Source organism: Neohortaea acidophila (assembly GCF_010093505.1).
Source record: "Neohortaea acidophila strain CBS 113389 unplaced genomic scaffold BDY17scaffold_4, whole genome shotgun sequence".
In the NCBI taxonomy this organism is placed as follows: Eukaryota; Fungi; Ascomycota; class Dothideomycetes; order Mycosphaerellales; family Teratosphaeriaceae; genus Neohortaea; species Neohortaea acidophila.
Window position 1 is genome coordinate 826,489 of NW_022985513.1, and position 16,979 is coordinate 843,467.

At 56.7% G+C, this 16,979-nt stretch overlaps 8 protein-coding genes across 8 annotated transcripts; 3 read left to right on the top strand and 5 right to left on the bottom strand.

Annotated features, from left to right (window-relative positions):
* Nucleotides 1-99: 99 nt before the first annotated feature.
* BDY17DRAFT_345004 (uncharacterized protein) lies at nt 100-2,304 on the bottom strand. Its single transcript, XM_033738072.1, has 2 exons — nt 1,915-2,304; nt 100-1,860 (listed from the first exon to the last, which is right to left on the bottom strand). Exons 1-2 carry the CDS (start codon nt 1,952-1,954, stop codon nt 284-286), a joined length of 1,617 nt encoding a protein of 538 aa, XP_033590771.1. The 5' UTR covers nt 1,955-2,304; the 3' UTR covers nt 100-283.
* A 354-nt stretch (nt 2,305-2,658) lies between these two features.
* On the bottom strand, nt 2,659-5,168 carry BDY17DRAFT_295188 (uncharacterized protein). Its single transcript, XM_033733258.1, has 2 exons — nt 5,077-5,168; nt 2,659-4,952 (listed from the first exon to the last, which is right to left on the bottom strand). Exon 2 carries the CDS (start codon nt 4,825-4,827, stop codon nt 2,773-2,775), a length of 2,055 nt encoding a protein of 684 aa, XP_033590772.1. The 5' UTR covers nt 4,828-4,952; nt 5,077-5,168; the 3' UTR covers nt 2,659-2,772.
* A 993-nt stretch (nt 5,169-6,161) lies between these two features.
* Nucleotides 6,162-7,578, bottom strand: BDY17DRAFT_123818 (uncharacterized protein). The gene has a single exon (XM_033729336.1). The coding sequence runs from the start codon at nt 7,394-7,396 to the stop codon at nt 6,413-6,415; it is 984 nt and encodes a 327-aa protein (XP_033590773.1). The 5' UTR covers nt 7,397-7,578; the 3' UTR covers nt 6,162-6,412.
* Nucleotides 7,579-7,639: 61 nt separating this feature from the next.
* On the top strand, nt 7,640-9,014 carry BDY17DRAFT_295194 (KptA family-domain-containing protein). Its single transcript, XM_033733259.1, has one exon. It carries the CDS (start codon nt 7,839-7,841, stop codon nt 8,721-8,723), a length of 885 nt encoding a protein of 294 aa, XP_033590774.1. The 5' UTR covers nt 7,640-7,838; the 3' UTR covers nt 8,724-9,014.
* On the bottom strand, nt 8,845-11,633 carry BDY17DRAFT_323074 (adaptin N terminal region-domain-containing protein; the record flags this gene model as incomplete). Its single annotated transcript, XM_033736941.1, has 5 exons — nt 8,845-8,943; nt 9,006-11,133; nt 11,188-11,376; nt 11,436-11,559; nt 11,624-11,633. 5 exons carry the CDS (start codon nt 11,631-11,633, stop codon nt 8,845-8,847), a joined length of 2,550 nt encoding a protein of 849 aa, XP_033590775.1.
* A 712-nt stretch (nt 11,634-12,345) lies between these two features.
* Nucleotides 12,346-13,286, top strand: BDY17DRAFT_345009 (Alpha/Beta hydrolase protein). The gene is made up of 2 exons (XM_033738073.1): nt 12,346-12,878; nt 12,932-13,286. Exons 1-2 carry the CDS (start codon nt 12,471-12,473, stop codon nt 13,244-13,246), a joined length of 723 nt encoding a protein of 240 aa, XP_033590776.1. The 5' UTR covers nt 12,346-12,470; the 3' UTR covers nt 13,247-13,286.
* On the bottom strand, nt 13,287-15,054 carry BDY17DRAFT_345010 (flavin-containing monooxygenase-like protein). The gene is made up of 2 exons (XM_033738074.1): nt 14,365-15,054; nt 13,287-14,312 (listed from the first exon to the last, which is right to left on the bottom strand). Exons 1-2 carry the CDS (start codon nt 14,995-14,997, stop codon nt 13,320-13,322), a joined length of 1,626 nt encoding a protein of 541 aa, XP_033590777.1. The 5' UTR covers nt 14,998-15,054; the 3' UTR covers nt 13,287-13,319.
* Nucleotides 15,055-15,618: 564 nt separating this feature from the next.
* On the top strand, nt 15,619-16,832 carry BDY17DRAFT_323077 (uncharacterized protein; the record flags this gene model as incomplete). Its single annotated transcript, XM_033736942.1, has 3 exons — nt 15,619-15,623; nt 15,674-15,962; nt 16,029-16,832. 3 exons carry the CDS (start codon nt 15,619-15,621, stop codon nt 16,830-16,832), a joined length of 1,098 nt encoding a protein of 365 aa, XP_033590778.1.
* Nucleotides 16,833-16,979: the final 147 nt, after the last annotated feature.

The following is a 16,979-nucleotide window of genomic DNA, read 5'->3' on the forward strand; positions in this document are numbered from 1 at the left end:
GGTCTTGCGTGCTGAAGCTCGAAGGTGGGGTGAGCGGACAGAAGTAGGCGTCCATACGCCGACTTGTGTCACTGAAATGAATTGAAGACATGGGCATTACTCGAGATATCTCTTGAACATGTTACTCAGTTTTGACCCTCTAGATGATGGGGGGCATATTGTCCATGCCAAACCCGCGGAGTCTACACATCTAATTCAAAGCCCAATCCATTCGATGCGCCAATGCAATGTCCAAGCACAACCAGTGAAACCCATCCTTTGATTCATATACACATCAAGACCCTCAGAACCGATTATCATTCCCCCGCGCATAGTAGTCCCGATGCGGCGCCGGAATCTCATACTGCTGCTGCATCGGCTGCGGCTTGGAGATGCTCGGCCGCACAGGCGCAAGTTCACTCTCACTACCGCTCAGATCCCTCAACTGATGCGCCCTCTGGCTCTTCTCGTAGGCCGGCGGGCCATCTCGTCGCCGCTGCATTTCGCCCTTGACAACAGCTGCGATGTAGATGACGGCGATGACGGCGACGATGATGGCGTATGCAATTCGCGCCGCCGAGGACGCCGTGTTTGCTAGCTGGATGCCGAGGCCGCCGTTCACCATTCCTAGGAGGATGGCGAAGCGGCCGTGGAAGAGATGCGCGTAGGACCAGAGGGTGCGGCGGCCGGAGCGTTTGAACATGCGATGGTGCAGGAAGCCGAGGATGGGTTGGAAGAAGAGGACGACGAGGAGAGCGATGCCGATGATGGGGTGGGCGCGGCTCATGTAGTTCAGGTGGGTGGCGAGGTAGACGCCCATGGCGAAGGCGACGATGTAGACCAGGTATCCGACCATCTGCAGGCCAGCGTGGATCCAGACGAGCCCGGTGAAGTTGGCGATGCGGATGAGGATGCCGCCGGCGGGGAAGAGGACAACGAAGGCTAGACATGCGAGCACGCCGTGCGCGAGCATCAGAGTCTGTTGTTGGCTCGCTGACAGCCCGACGCCGTCGTTGCTGATACTCGAGCTGGTGCTCGCGTATCCGGCTGGACAACCATCGTCTCGCTTCGCCTTTACGCTGGGTGGTCCCGTAGGGTAGGATCCTTGACCAGCGCCCGGGAAACACTCCTTAACCCAAGCCGGCGGGTTTCCCGTAGGGAATGGCGTGGGGAAGGTGGTGGGACATCCTGAACCCGATGGGCCAGCCAGAGTAGAGGAAGGCGTCGATGTGCCCACCGAATCTGCAATTGGTGTACAACTCGCTGGGATCGACGCACCTCCCGTGGCCGAGCTCGAGCCTGTTGTCGTTGGGGTACCGCCCGAGGAAGACCCGCCCGAAGATACCACGAAGGGGTTCACGTTTTCGCTGCCGCCCTTCGCATTCGAGATTGTCCACGAAAACGCGCTTTTCACGTCGTGCTCAGAAATGCCGGCCTCGGGACTGTCCGAATTGATGGGCGACCCGGATTTCGCAGCGTAGATGAAGTCGGCGGTCGAGCCGGAAAAGTCCATTGTTCCCTGTCCACCGTTCCAGCTCTGACAGTTACTACACCGCACATTCGCAACCATCTTGCCTCCGCTGACTCCCGAGCCTTCCAAAAGGGTGATCTGCGCGGTCGAGTCGTATTGGGGTTCGGAATAGCTCGAGGCATATCTCGGAGACACGGTCACGTTGTTGCCGTCTGACGAAGTGTACATGACGAAGATGTTGGCGCCCACCATGCCGCTTCCCTGCCCCAGCGCGGCCCATGAGTAGGAAGTCGGAGCGGAGATTTGGAAGTAGATGTCGCCATTGTTGGAGCTGGCGGTGGAATCGGGAATGCTGAGAGAGTAGCACAGCTCGCCCTCACAGACTTGATTCAAGGCGGATGCAACAGTGCCTGCTCGTGGTTAGAACGCGTAGCTATTGACGGCCTGCAGCGCGTTTCTCTTACCAAGGCTGAGAGCCGTGGCTGCAGCAAGAAAGGATCTCATTGTAAGGGACGTGTCGAAGATCCAGCAACAATCATAAAAGGTTCAATGAACAGTGTAGAAATGAAAGGAACGACGAAAGGCAGACAGATAAGAGAAACACGAGCCAGGCCACCAACGGTATGGGAAATGCTATAAAAAACGGCCAGCCTTTGACGACGTGGACAGCAACAGCCACACCCACCCTCTCCCGCGAGTCTGTACGGGGGCAGTCCGACGCACTAGGCGAGAAGCAGACGTTTCAAACGCGCCCTAGGCAGGATGGGTTGGATTGCTTTCGGCGCGCGTGTGTGAAAATAGAAAAATAAAAAGGAGGCGCGTGCTTTGAAGGAGCCGGGCTGGGCTGGGCGCCGCATCTCGTCGCCACTCGTCGGACTCTCGTGTGTTTCAGCGTGAGCGTCACTTGGCGCTTCATCGATCGTTTCGTCCATTCTCATGCGATGGGAGCCCCTCGTATCGTGATGGGGATACGGCGCGTGTGCATTGTTCTGTTGCAATGGATCCTGGAAGTTTGCGGTGTTGTTGTGCGAAAGCCTGCGAGATTGGGCGTGGCGGGGCCGCGGACCGGCTGACGCGGTCTGGCGGGAGAGGCGGGCGCGGGCTAGGCCCTGACGCCTGCTCTACCCATTTTTAGCGCGAGCCACCTGCACGGCAGACAGGGCTGCATGGGTATATTGAAGACACACACGGATAGGCATGGAATACATGTGCCAAATGTAGTTTGAACGGAGGTGCAGCAGCTAGCTGTGGCCCTGATCGATCTACTATGACCCAACCAAAACCCCCCCGCTCAAACAATGCCCAACGCATGCATGTACCGCCTACGACGCAGCGACTTCCTTGCTGTCCCTCTTCTCCCCACTCCCACTGGCCATCGAGTCCAAGCTCACCCGACTGGTGGTGCTCTTGAGACTAGTCGTCTTCTTGAGCTCGTCCTGCACACTCCTCAACGCGTCCGGGCCGCCCAGCTTGCCCACCCGGTTGGCCAGCGCCGTATTCTCTCGCTGCAGACTCTCAACCTGGTCGGCGAGCAGCGAGTTCTCCCTCCTCAACAGATCCACGTGGCTCCTCAGATCGTCTCGCTCCCGGGCGACGAGGGACAGCTTGTTCTGATTCTCCTTCCGCGCTCGCTTCTCCTCCACCTTGCGCAGCTCCTTTTCTCTCTTCTGCTCCAGCTTCTCCACCTCGCGCTCGTGTCGTTCCTGCGTCTTCTTCAGCTCCTTCTCCATTCGTTCGCGAGCCTTGTCTTGGTCGGTTGCGTCTTTCGCCTGAACCGCCTGGAACTTGGCTTCTTCCGCCTCCCGCTTCTTCGCCACTTTCTCATCGAGCTTCTCCCGCTGTTGCATAATTTTCAGCACTTCCTTCTCGTGCCGACTCATGTTTTTCTTGTCCACGTTTGGCAAGGACCTCATCGACGATGCCCCGCTTACCAGACTCGCGCCCTCGTTATTAGATTCGGAGTACTCGGGTGCCGTCGATAACCTTTTGAGCTCGTCTGCCGACAGAAATGAGTCGTCTGACGAAGAGTCGGACAGGTCGTCCTCGGGCGCTTCTGCCGTGGATGTTTCGTTGCTCAGGTGTTTCGTCACAAAGTTCGAGACGCCCACGGGAGCGTATGTGGTTATGCCGGACTGGACAGTAGACGTCAGACTTGATAGTATGCCTCCAGCGTCTTTGGATCCGTCTGTGGTTCCTATCGCTCCTCCGGCAGCTGGTTCACTGCGCAGATCTTTAGTAGCGGCCTTGTTGGAAACGTCGCGCTGTGCCGAATTGTCGTCGGTCACTTGTTGGGCGGCCACGTCGAGTGGCTTGCTCGTCGCGCCGTCCGCAGCTTGCGCTGCCTGGCTTCCATCTCCGACAACAGTAGCGTCCTGGTCCTGTGCCGAGACTGCTTGCTGCTCCTCAAGGTCTCCATCGCGTTCGGGTATCTCTTCTTGCCCGCATGCCCAGTTGAAAAACTTGCTGACGTCTGCAAGCATTGCTCCCGGGGTACCGCGATCGATGAGAAATCGGGGGATGCCGCCAGCCGGATCACTGCGAGTTACCATGATCCATTCCAAGGGGTTCAGTTCCGGATCGGTGTTGTGTGTAAGGTGGATGGGAATCTCGCGGACCAGCTCGACGGACTCGTAAGTCCCACGAACGAAACTCGGCCGTTCTGGGACATCGGGGTGATGCAAACCCTTGGAAACAATCATGTAGTGCCGAGGAATGTACTGGGAGTTCTGCTGGTCTGCAGTCGGGCTCTTCTCCGTCAGAGCGCAGTCGGTTGTGAAGAGCATCATTAAGAATTCCCTCGGGCTCACAGGAGGCGGCATCTGTGCACTCAATTGATATACTTCCACCCTGTCTCCGTTCTCCTCCTTGAGTTGCTCGATCCTTCGTTCCGCAGAGAGACCTCTGATGGCACCCGCGCCAGGCTCGCCCTGCGTCAGTAATGTCTCTGGGAACTCTCGCTTAATAGCCTTCTTGAACTTGGAGAATGAAATGCCCTCGAAGATGGAGTGCCTTGCAAACCAAGCACCGTGTCTGTCGTGTCCCGCCATCTTGTACAGTGCAATCTGCAACGGGTTTTCTTTGGCGCTGAATTTGACCGGCTTTCCCCAGTTCTTTCGCAGACTCTCGTGATCATCGTCCGGGGCTTGTGGCCGGACGGGCGAGGGAAAGATGTCTTTGGCGGACTTCGCGGAGTCGGGGGTTTGGAAGTGTGGTTCGATGGCTTCTGGATCTCCGCCATTGGGTGGTAAGGGGACGGAATTGCAGAGCAGTTCGCCGGCCTCGAAGTGCTTCTGGAGGTAAGAAGCTAAGCCGGTGGAAGGCACCTCATCCCAGTCGGCATGGGCGAGTAGCTTCAATGCAGCGGGCAGGTCTGCCATGACGACGGTGTGAGGAGTTGGAAAGGCGGGGTGTCACAATGTCTCTATTGACTGGGGGGACGCTGCTTGCGGATGGTAGGAGGAATGACGGGAAGGCATTGCCAAACGCTATTGTATTCGGAGGACTCGATGAAGTCAGCCAGCCGTCACCTCCGAACCAGGAAACCTCAGGTTACGTCGTCACCGCGTGGAGGGGCCGCAGGCTGACTAAGATGGGGCGAGGACCGGCTCTTCCGTTTCTCAGCATACCCGACGAGTCCTCCGTCACATTTCCATTCCCAGCGCGCGACTCGTGCTGACTCGGATCGGAGCAGAAGCATCTTCTACCGAGAGCGTGAGCGAAGGAAAACAAGACCTACCTATGCTGATCATGGTTGGTGCATGTGAAGGCCAAGCAAACCACACTGCATGTGAACTGGCGCGTCTTACGTAATAAAGCTTCTTTAAGGGTGTTCATGTTGTCTGGTGCTTCTCAAATCTTCATGTTCGCCAGACACACCAACCCCATCCTCGCACACATCAACATCAGCAAAGATGGCGTGGCGACAGAACATGGGCAGCACAGGTGCCAATACTATCCCGCTCGGCGCTCGTCGCCGCTTTGGAGGCGAAGATGGCCCCGGGGGTGATGAGGCACCCCCCATGCCGGAGATGAAGCGTGGCCGCAGCCCGGAGCAGCGCAAAGAGCCCGAACTGAACCCCGACGGCACCAAGAAGCGTCGCAAGCGCAACCGCTGGGGTGAGGTGGCGGACAACAAGGCTGCCGGGCTGATGAACCTGCCTACCGCCATCACCGCTCCCATGACCGCCGAGCAGCTGGATGCCTATGTCACTCACTTGCGCGTCGAGGAGATTAGCCAGAAACTGAGGATCAACGATGTGGTGCCTGCAGACGGTGATCGGTGAGTGCTACTTTGCCCCCCCTGCGCTACATCAATAACCACTGACCAACTCCCTTTAGCTCGCCCTCCCCGCCGCCCCAGTACGACAATCTCGGCCGTCGTGTGAACACGCGTGAATATCGTTACAGAAAGAGGCTGGAAGACGAACGCCACAAGCTCATCGAAAAGGCGATGAAGATCATCCCTAGCTACCACCCGCCCTCCGACTACCGTCGCCCGACCAAGACTCAAGAGAAAGTCTATGTGCCAGTCAATGACTACCCAGAGATCAACTTCAGTACGCTTGCTAACCCACTAGCCCTTCCTTTTCCCCCTCTACTTTCCTTGCCTTTCATTGCTCTACCCAATTTGTTGATGGCGATCAAAAGCCAGCTAACCCTCCCCGACTAACCGCACTTCACCTCTCTTCTACCATGAACAATGACTAACACCTAGCTTTTCTCCCACTAACAGTTGGCCTACTAATCGGACCGCGTGGCAATACGCTCAAGAAGATGGAAACCGAGTCGGGAGCCAAGATCGCCATCCGCGGTAAAGGCTCGGTGAAAGAGGGCAAGGGGAAATCGGATGCCGCCCACGCTAGCAATCAGGACGAAGATTTGCACTGTTTGATCATGGCGGACACGGAGGAGAAGATTAACAAGGCGAAGAAGCTGATTCACAACGTCATCGAGACGGTAAGTCTATCTCCACCCCCTGCATACACAAACATGACCTCGCTGACCCTGCACTAGGCCGCCTCCATCCCCGAAGGCCAGAACGAACTCAAACGCAACCAGCTCCGCGAACTTGCCGCCCTCAACGGTACCCTTCGTGACGACGAGAACCAAGCCTGCCAGAATTGCGGCAATATCGGCCACCGCAAATACGACTGCCCGGAAGCACGTAACTTCACCGCCAACATCATCTGCCGAGTCTGCGGAAACGCCGGACATATGGCGCGTGACTGTCCCGACCGCCAACGGGGCCAAGACTGGCGCAATACTGGCCCACCCCGCCGCGGCGTCGGCGACTCCATGGATAACGACTATGAGCAGCTCATGAACGAGCTCGGCGGGGGAGAAGGCCAGAATCCGGCGAGGCAAATTGGCTGGGAAGGTGCTGGACAAGGCGAAGGCGCAAATGGCGACGCTCCCGGTGGCGGCAACGTCCGACCCTGGCAACGCGGACCCACCGGTGCTCCCGCGCCCTGGCAAACCAATCGTCAACAGGGAGGAAACCCTGCCCCGTGGCAGCAACAAGATCGCTCGTCCGGGGGCTACAATGGTGGCTACAACGCTGCACCCCCTCCACCTCCTCCTGGTGGCAGCATCCCGCCTTGGCAACAACAGTCGCAGAACCGCGCTCCGCCGCCGTGGCAATCGAATGGACAAGCCGGAGGCTATGGCGGAGCTGCGCCACCCTGGCAACAACAGCAACACTCTCAATACGACGCCCCTCCGCCACCTCCGCCACCCCCGCCGCCCCCACCTGCTGATGGTATATCCTGAAGCGTGTGCTGAGAGCAAAAATACGTGGCTAACTTTGTGTTCAGATGTTCCACCGCCTCCACCGCCACCTCCTCCCCCACCTGCGTAGGAAGCAGGTGGCCACTGGGAAATGGTTCTGCGGTAGATCCTTGAATTGTGGTATATGATGGGATGGGAAGTGCTCTGGGAGAGGCGCATGGAAAGCTTCGGAATCGCTTGGGGCGGATTTTCTTACTTGCAATCGTGAACAGGAGTCTTGAGTCTGGCAATGGATGGACTGTAATCTCCATCACGTCCTCGAGCTGCTCAAGACTGCGCTCGATGCAGTACATAGCGCGTCCGTAGGGTTTGCAATGAGACTTTTGGTTTGATACTACGAATTTTGGCACTCACAAGTGAAGTCCGTAGCACGCTTTTGATGCAAATGCACCTGCTTCACTCATTTCGACTCATATCAACAAATAGTAACCAAGACATGATACTCGAAGCGCCCCGAAGTGAAGATCAATGCAAACGACACTCCAAGCTGCGTAAACCGCATCCTGGCCATTCTATCAAAGTTTTCATCGTAAGCAAAACTGGGTAAATTGCTCCTGTCAACACCCATCCAACCAGCAACTCGAACACAAATCCAGGAACCATGCCGGACAACACCCCCCGCAAAACCGGCGGAGGCGGCGGCGGTCGTGGCCCCCTACCACGCCCCGTACAAGTCTCCAAAAAGCTCTCCAAACTGCTCCGCCACGACGCCGAAAAAGAAGGCCTCAAACTCGACTCCGCCGGCTTCGTCAACGTGCAAGACATCCTGGACAACCGGACGCTCAAATCGCTCAAAGTCAGCTTCGACGAAGTGCTCGCGATTGTGGAGGAGAATGACAAGCAGCGCTTCGCCATGGTGCCTCTTGATGCTGGCGGCGAGGCCGGGGAGGGGGAGGATGCGGGAAAGGAGCAGAAAAAGTTGAAAGCGAGGGATTACAAGATCCGCGCGAATCAAGGGCACAGTCTCAAAGTGGAGGCGGATGGCGGTCTGCTGACGCCTATTGTCGATGAGGCGGATGTGCCTGCTACCGCCGTGCACGGGACCACGCATGCGAATTGGATGCTCATTGTTGCGTCTGGGGGTTTGAAGCCCATGGGCCGGAATCACGTGCACTTCGCCACGGGGCTGCCGGCGGGCTTTACGTCTGTGGGGGATGCAGAGGCTGCGAACGTGGAGGTGGCGGCGCCGGTGATTTCGGGGATGAGGAAGTCGTCTACGGTGCTGGTGTGGCTTGATGTGAGGCGTGCGATGGCCGCGGGATTGAAGTTTGGGCGGAGTGAGAATGGGGTTGTGTTGACGGAGGGCAATGCGGAGGGCTTGGTGCCGTTGGAGTTGTTCAAGAGGGTGGAGGATCGGAAGGGGTTGGGGGTTTTGGTGGAGGATGGGAAGGTGGTGAAGGAGGCGCCGGCGAGTTGGGCGGCGGAGGGAGGGCCTGGGAGACCGCGAGGGTTTGGGAAGGGCCGTGGGCACAACACGCTCAAATGAGTTTGCGGAAGCTGGCTGGCCTACATGAGATATGCTAATCCTCCGTCCGCCTCGCGATGCTGCATCGCTGCGGGTACAACGGTCAATCGGACGAACGAACGAGCCCAAAACGTCCCGGACCTCACGTCGGCTCCGACCAATCTACCTGCTCCAACACCGGAGCAGCCCCATTCTTCGTGTATGACAGCTTGAGTCGAAGACGTAGCCGGGGTGGAGGAGGCTGCACGCACACCGCACTGGTTAGCAAACATTGCATGCAAAGTAGAGGAGAAGAGAACTCACCCCTTGAACACTCGTAACTCTCATCCCCTGTGTAGCCTCCTGACCCGCGCCCAGTTCGCTACTACTGATAGGCTGCAACTGCAGCTTTTGCGTCTTTGGCACCGCAGCCTGCAAATTCACCTGGCCTATGCTCTCAAATGCCGAGCCATTCTTGAACTTCGCCTGAACCTGTACCGCCTGCGGATTCCTTGATACGGTGAACGTGACGACGAGGTCATTCTTGTTGTAGACGCCGTGCGCCTGTTGTGCTGGAGCGGATGGGGCAGGGGCAGAACCAAAGGAGCCCAGCATGTCGCTGGAGGCTGGCGTGCTTGATTGGGGCGGTGCTTGCTGCCGAGATTGGGCTGGTGGCGACCCCGAATCGAAAAGGTCCATGATTGAGCTGTTCTTGTTGGCCGCTCCAGTACCATTGGATACCGGACTGCTCGCGCCCATGGATGAGCCGCCGCCAAGAATGTCGGCCAGCAGATCCGCATTGTTGCTTTGCTGCGTGCCATTGATTGTAGCGGACAGATCACTGGCTGGGATGCTGGAATCGCCGCCCATCAGGTCGAGCAGCATGTCTTGCTCCGTAATCTGCGTCACCGGCTTCCTCTTCGCGGCGATTCTGCTGCTTCGCTTCTTGCCCGCCGACTCACCCAAGACACGCTGTTCCTCGCGAATCTCGGGAGGCGGCATGCGTTCGAGCACTCCCCTTCGGACCTGGTCGTAGCCAAATAGGTTGCCGTACTCCACACTGCGCTGCTGGATCTCGACGTCCAAGTCCGTTTGGTAGCTTAGAAGAAGTCGCCTGAGACGGTCCACTTGCGCAGGATCCTGCAGTCTTGTAGTGAGCTTCATCGCTGAGGTGATGATGTACTCCGTCACAGTCTGGCCGGTATAGCTGGAGTTCAGAATGGCGGAAAAGAGGTCGACAATCTCGCTCTCCTTCACTTCTCGCACCACCTCCTCGTCTTCGTACGTGCCACCGCGAAGCAGTGCATCACCGTATTCCCCAATCACCCATGCCCCGGCAAGATTCAGCCCTTCTTGACTGGTATCTTCCCGGAGCGCAGTGTACAACTTCTGCGCGCAGTAGGTCTGTAGGTCTGGAGTCGTGGCAATCAGTCTGACAAAGGATGACAGGATTTGCTCCTTAACGTAGCTTCCCGCCAACTTGAGGACACGGAGCATGGTATCAACATGCCACCGCTTGTTCGGAGAGAATCGATCAGCCGCAATACCTATTTGCGAAGTCATGATCGGTTTGAATTCATTGTCGGCGACTTCAAGGAAGGAGAGCAGCTCGCGTATGAGGACGCGCACGTTGTCTGCATTGATCAGAGTGAAACTGAGGTCGAGGGCACGGCGTCGAATGCTGATGTCAGGATCTCTCAGGCAGTCCAGAATGGTGTTGCGGTGTCGCTGAACCGCATTGGGCTCGATGGCCAGCACTTTGATCAAAGTGTTGAGAGCGACGTAGCGGATGTTGTTGTCTTTGTTGGTCAAGAACTTTCCAAGGATGTTCACCCCCAATACTCGCAGGCCAGAGTCGGCTTCGATTTCGAGGATGGTGAGGACCGCTTCGTAGAGGATGGAATTGCCGACATTCTTGGAGGAGTCAGTGTTCGTGGCGACCTGCGCGAGGATGTCGTTGATTTGTTCGGAGATCTGGGTGTCACCACGCCCCAGCAATCGAAACAAGCGCAGAATCTTGACTTGTAGGAAAGGATCGGAAATGCCGGTCACGTCATGCTCAGGAGCATAACCTGACTGCGACAGGCCTTTCAACACCTTCACGAGACTGCCAGTAAGGGGCTTGAACATGTCCACCACGCCTTGCTCCCCACCCTCCTCTTCATCCGCCTCGCACATGCTTATTACCAGCGTCAAGCCCGACAAAAGAACACCGTGGTTTCGGTCGTTCAGTAGTAGCTTGGCTTTATCGAGGAAGTGCTCTTGAAGATCGGGGACTTTGCGGCAGATGCGCATTGCGCAAAGAGCGGCTTTGCGGCGGACGTAGGGGTTGGAGGAGGCGAGGATGGTCTCGACTTCGGGGAAGAGATCGCGTGACATTTCGATGCTGGCGATGTTTCCGAGGGTGCAAAGGGCGAGGCCAACGACGTATTGGTTGGTGTGGTTCAGGTCGCTGTCAATTTGTTAGCCAGGCGGTATATCACCAGGGCCTGTGGAGTGATGGTACTTCTTCAGCGAATTCGTGACCAGTGTCAAGACCTCTTGATTCTCGTCCAATAACAGCATGGTGCCCAGATATCCCAACCGCTTGTCGGCAAAGCGAGGGGAGGCGAGAAGTTTTAGACATTCGATCTGCCCAAAGTGTGTTCGTTCCCCCAGCGTGAAGAGATAGAGGAGCTTTGCGACATTGTTTCGCCTACGTCCTTCGTCAGCACTGTATGCTCCAGCTTTTGCGCCACCACTCTCCATGCATACCGGAGATCCGAGTTGTGGCTCTCTTCGCGGAAACTGGCTCTTATTGCCGCACTCTCCTTTTGCACCACCGCGCGCTCATCCGCGATAGTCTTTGAGGCGCGTACATTGCGGATGAATTGTTTGACTGCACCCAATAGCCGCCGATTAGTCTCAGTGCGGTGTGATTGCGTCTGCTGGAAGTCACGTACGCGAACTCATATTGCCGGCGGCTCCAACCTACGAGCCTCTTGCCAATGTCACCCGTTTCCAAGCCTCTAGAACGGGCGTTGCATCGTCGTGTGTCGGTGGTAGGTAATGTGAACTGCTGCGAGGGAGGACCAATCGTTTGGCGAGCATATGTCGAGGCTGGTGGAGAAGAGAGTCGCAAGCGGTACCATCCAAAGAAGCGTGCGGTGGTCAGAATGGAAGGATGCCTGTTAGGGTTGACAACCCTAGTGCGCCGTGAGCCTGGAAGGTCCAGTCAGCAAGAAGCCAGTTCGGGAAGTGTCCGACTTCCTCTCTTGGGCTCTCTCTCTCACTCTCTCTACACAAGTGTCTCCAAAACGCCGTTTCGTTGTCTACAATCAGCTATGTACGACTCTACGTCACGATTTGCGAGAAGGAGAGCTTCTGCTGCTTTGAACCTCACGTGAAGCAGCTAGCCACACCAACACCTTCGTTGGAGCTGGCTTCTAACATCAGCCTCACCAAGTCCGGCGGGAGCCTTAGCCGCGCTCGGAGTCAATTTACGCTCTACTTAGAAGATTCCAAGCACCCCTTAGCAGCATGAGCGGCCGTTTAGCGAGACCCGCCCTTCCGGACGGTCGGATGCGGACGGTGACGCTGATGCTGAGGCACTTAATGAGAGGGTCTTCTACTCCACTCATCTCAGCTTCATGGCATTAGCCTCTTGCTTGCATAATCATTATATAAGGCATTCTTGCACACCACTTGGTCGAACTATCAATCCCCCCCTCCCTACACTCATTGGTGTAGCTCTCCATTCGATCCTCTCGTTTTCGCTCAGATTTCTCTATCTTGAACATTTACCTGACCATGGCCACGACATTCATCCTTGTTCCAGGATCATGGCATACGACAACGCACATGGCACCGCTCGTCAAGGCGCTGGGCCAGCACAACTACCCTGCGAGAACCGTCCAACTCGCAACGGTCGGCCTTAAATCCCCCAGACCAGCCTTCGCGGATAATGTGGAGGTCATCTTTCAAGCCGTGCGCCAAGAACTACAATCCGGCAACGACGTCTGTCTAGTCGCGCATAGCTACGGCGGTATCGGCACTGCCGAAGCCTTGAATCGCCTCGTAACGGACCCGGAGGTGGCCGCGAGCAAAGGGAAATTGATCAGGACGGTTTTCATTGCCGCCTTCCGCCTCCCACCACATGTACCAATCGATGTGAGGTCTCAAGCTCTTGTGGACATGACTCCTGGGTTTAGTGTAGATGTGAGTTGCTTTACGTATTGGCGTCAGCGTTGATCTTCTGACCTGGCCTACAGGACGATGGCATGTTATACATCGCAAACGCAGGGCAAGTCTTTTTCAACGATCTCCCGCCAGACGCGGCTCAGCATTGGGTCGATGCTCTAGAGCCGGTGTATGACCCGGGGATAGAGGGAGTCATAACTTCCGAGAGTTGGCTGAAAACGCCTGTCTCCGCGTTGCTATGCAAACAGGATCAGTCGATTCCCCCGGCCGTGCAGGAAGCTTGGTGGCAAGATGTACCCCACGAATGGATCGATGCGGCTCATACGCCATATGTCAGTCAGCCAGACCGGGTTGCAGAGATTTTGATACGAGCGGCGGCAATGTAGAGCATGCTGATCTTGTCTGCACGAGTATTAGAAGGCAAATTGTCCATTTCATTCTCTCATTTGACCTCCAACACTATATTTCCTTTTTCGCCTGCAACTGCTTCTGTCGCTCCTGCTGCTGAAGCTTCACGCTTTCATTATCTAGCAGGATCTGCTTTCGTGCGCCAGCCCAAGCCTTCCGCTTGCCTTCGTCGAAGAGCCGAAAGATCGCCGGCGACGACAAGCCCGTCAGGCATAGGTTGTAGAGCTCCCGATCGTTCCACCAGAACTTCCACGCCTCCCAATTCGTCCACCGCGACAACAGCCCAAAGTGTCGACGCATGCCCAGGCCCGCGCAGGAGTCCATCCACGCGAGATGGTCTGCCATGGGAACGAAGACGGGGTAAAAGGTACTCTGGGCCTGGTATCGTTTCGTTTGATCCGCTCTCCAAGCCTGGATGTTGCGGTGCCACCTCTGCATCTCTGCAAGCGGAGGCAAGCGGGATTTGCCACGCCAGACTTGAGAGATGCACATGCTGACCATCTCGTGCTGTGCAAAGCCGGGGAGGGGAACGGCAGCTTGGCCTAGAAAAGCCAGGGAATTGCGGATGTCTGGGTCGGGATGGAGGGGGAAAATCTGCCGATAGAGATTGGCAGACGATCCTGGATATGCGTAAGGGTTGAGTGACGATTCCATTTCCACGGGTATTGTCATGTGGTATCCCGTGCAATAAACGATCGCGTCCACATTGTCCAACGTACGGTCGGATGTCAACTCGATGCTTCTCGGCCCGGAGATTTTGCGAATCCCAGGGACGCCTTCGCAGAAGCCAGACTCAAAATGCGGATAGAGCTCGGAGGCGATGAGTGGTGCCGCTACCGCGATTGAGGGGGCCTTGGTCGTCAAGAGGGAGCCAAGGGAAGCAGGCTGAGTCGGAAAACTCTTCTTCGCCATCATCCCGATCAGACTATCCATCATCCAAGTGAAAAGGTTTGGGAACCAGGTCTGCAAATACAAAGTAAAGATCGTAAAGTTGAGCGGGGGCATTCGATCGTATACGGAGCCATCTGAGGAGTAACGCGAGAGCTGGAAGAGAAATTAGCTCTCGGCGTCGGCCAAGTACTGCACTGCGACCTACCAAAAGAACACCCGACCGATGCGACAGGTATACGTGGGATGCATGTTCCGACAGCTGTGCTACCACGTCTTGAGCAGACGCATGTGCTCCTACCACCAACACATTCTGTCCTTCGAATTGTGACGGGTTGTGAAAGTTGACTGCGTGCAACGCGCGACCTTTGAACTGGTCAATGCCATCGAGAGTAGGCTGTCGGGGTGAGGTGAACGATCCACACGCAAACGCAACTTTATCGTAATGAGCGGTATAGGATGGCGCATCGTTGGGAGTCACTTCCAGCGCCCACCGTTCCCCAGATCGCTTGACCGACGTCACTCGACTGCTGAGCTTGACATGCGGCCACAGATCAAAGTGCTGACAGTAGGCATTGAGATATTCGTACAGCTGCGACGCGGTGGGGAAATCGTCGACGTGCTTGGAGAAGGGAAAGTCCGGGATGGCGGTGCGGAACTTGCTGCTGTTGAATTTCGTGTTTTCCGCCGTCGAAAGCCATTCGTCGTCGGAGTACTTCCACAGTCCTCCCACCCACGCTCGGCCCTCGTACAGCGTTGCATCGAAACCGTCTTCGCGGAAGTTCTTCAGAGCCATGAGGCCGACAACCCCGCCCCCGATGACTGCGACTCGCACGGGCATACTGGGTTGCAGCAGAAACGTAATACGAAAGAGAATGAAGAACAGATTCGAGAATCGACTCACTAGATGGAAAGTCAAGATCAGGCAGACTCCTCTTATACACATCTGACGGTCCCTGGCCGTGCGCTACCGTGTCCATGCGTGGTCAGCCGCGGCGCTCCTTCGACAAAGACCCATATGGTTGTTAGGGCTGGTAAGCATAGCCTACGCATAAATCTCCACAAACACCCGCGAGGCCAATGAAGATCGACCTGTGAATTGCCAGGGCTGAAACCGCGAAGAGCTGGCGGCTGGGCTGCTGATGTGAGCTGAGATGTGACCAGGTGACGTCGCAGCGATCGCTTGGCCATTCCGTCCCACGACTTTCATGCCCCGCTCTTGGCCTATTGTTTGCGTCGCGTCTCCCGGGGAGCGCTCGCCTCGTCGCCTCACTCCACCCAATCCTCTGGCTTGGGAGCCTGGCATTCACCTGAGTCGGGCACACGTACGTCTCGGGTGTCGATTGACTCACATTTTCAGTCACTTTATGAAGGTCTTAACCACCCCCTTCAGATCGACCGGCTCTGTCTGTGTGTTTCAGCCTTGTTGAGTCTCACGGCAACTTAAATCGCGGAGTCCGCGATGTCGTCGATTCGCATGTCTGGAGAAGCGGCGGGCCTTCTTGCCGCCGCCAAAGGCAAAGCTTTCTCGACCGCAAGCTCAAGGAGCTTGAGAAGGCGTTGCAGACCGCAGTGATTGACAAGCTTGACGATATCCTGGAGACGCTTAACGAGCATCTGTTCGACAAATTCGGCCCTGCCATCGCGACGGCTGCGAATGATGCTGTGCCTACGGCGAACAAATGGGGCGCACATCGCGACGCAGGCGGTCTGCACTTCTCTACACACCGCGCGACCATTCGTCGGAGTGGAGTCTTCGCCGGTGCGTCGGGACTTCAGGACTTCAATCAACAGCTTTTCGATCCCGTGCAGAAGCAGCTTGCCTCCGGCTGAGAGCGAGCGTTCCATAGACGTTTGCCAAACATCCTACAGACCTTCACCAGGACTGGTACGGGTCTGCTGCAAAAGTTCCATGCCGCGGTGGAAGCCCGTTGCATGGACAAAGGACACGGTGTTGGCCGGATTAGCCTGCTTCGCAATCAGTTGACCACCTACCAAGCAATCTTGGACGATCTGATTGCCACGGCCATCACCTCGATCAACGAAGGCCGACGCGACATCAACCGAGAATTCACCCCGGTCATCACGAACTGCATGGGCCCCGCGTACGATTACTGTGCAAACGAGAGTGGCATGGGCTGCTTCAAGCGCATGAAGTCGTACATGGAGCAGCACGTGGATCACACCAAGGTGTCCATGTTCAACAATGCGTGTGAGCAGGTGCGCAGCAGTCTGTCCACGCTGGTCAGCCAAGTGCGTAAGCACATGCTGGATCGGGTGGATAGTGTGTACGTGAGCATGAAGGGCGACTACATGCGTGTTATTGGCGGCGTGAGCGTGGCACAGTCGATCATGCCGCGCGAGGAGCGGGCGCTGCGTCGCGAGGTCGACGATGCTATTACTGACGCCGATGGTGCTTTTCAGAAGATCGTTGCGAGCGAGCTTGAGGAGCTGCGAGAGGCGCGTCTGGCTACGGAAGGCGTTGTGGTGAAGTACAAAGAGGAGCAAATGGATGTCGACGATGGGTTTGAGACGGCGCGCGAGTCCGATAGCGAGGTGGAGGAGGAGGAGGAGGAGGAGGAGGAGGAGGAGGAGGGAGAAGGAGCGAAGACCCAGACGACGCCTGAAAAGGCTGTGGGGGATGATGCGGATTCCACCACGGACGACGAGCTCTAGGCAAGCTTCGACTGGGACGATGGATGGGAGGGCGGGTGTTGATGGAGGATATACCCTAGGCGGAAGACACGTTCCCGTGATTGTGCTTTAACACTATGGCAGTTGAGGCTCTGCAATGGCAGAGTGACTTTCTTACGTACGACTCCA

Excerpts from the sequence above, each read along its gene's own strand:
- BDY17DRAFT_345010 (XM_033738074.1), bottom strand. The coding sequence starts at position 14,997 with ATGCCCGTGCGAGTCGCAGTCATCGGGGGCGGGGTTGTCGGCCTCATG. Across the intron at positions 14,313-14,364 it reads ATCGGTCGGGTGTTCTTTTG|CTCTCGCGTTACTCCTCAGA; the intron begins GTAGGTCGCAGT and ends TTTCTCTTCCAG.
- BDY17DRAFT_295194 (XM_033733259.1), top strand. The coding sequence starts at position 7,839 with ATGCCGGACAACACCCCCCGCAAAACCGGCGGAGGCGGCGGCGGTCGT.
- BDY17DRAFT_345004 (XM_033738072.1), bottom strand. The coding sequence starts at position 1,954 with ATGAGATCCTTTCTTGCTGCAGCCACGGCTCTCAGCCTTG. Across the intron at positions 1,861-1,914 it reads AGCCACGGCTCTCAGCCTTG|GCACTGTTGCATCCGCCTTG; the intron begins GTAAGAGAAACG and ends AACCACGAGCAG.
- BDY17DRAFT_345009 (XM_033738073.1), top strand. The coding sequence starts at position 12,471 with ATGGCCACGACATTCATCCTTGTTCCAGGATCATGGCATACGACAACG. Across the intron at positions 12,879-12,931 it reads CTCCTGGGTTTAGTGTAGAT|GACGATGGCATGTTATACAT; the intron begins GTGAGTTGCTTT and ends CCTGGCCTACAG.
- BDY17DRAFT_123818 (XM_033729336.1), bottom strand. The coding sequence starts at position 7,396 with ATGCGCCTCTCCCAGAGCACTTCCCATCCCATCATATACCACAATTCA.
- BDY17DRAFT_295188 (XM_033733258.1), bottom strand. The coding sequence starts at position 4,827 with ATGGCAGACCTGCCCGCTGCATTGAAGCTACTCGCCCATGCCGACTGG.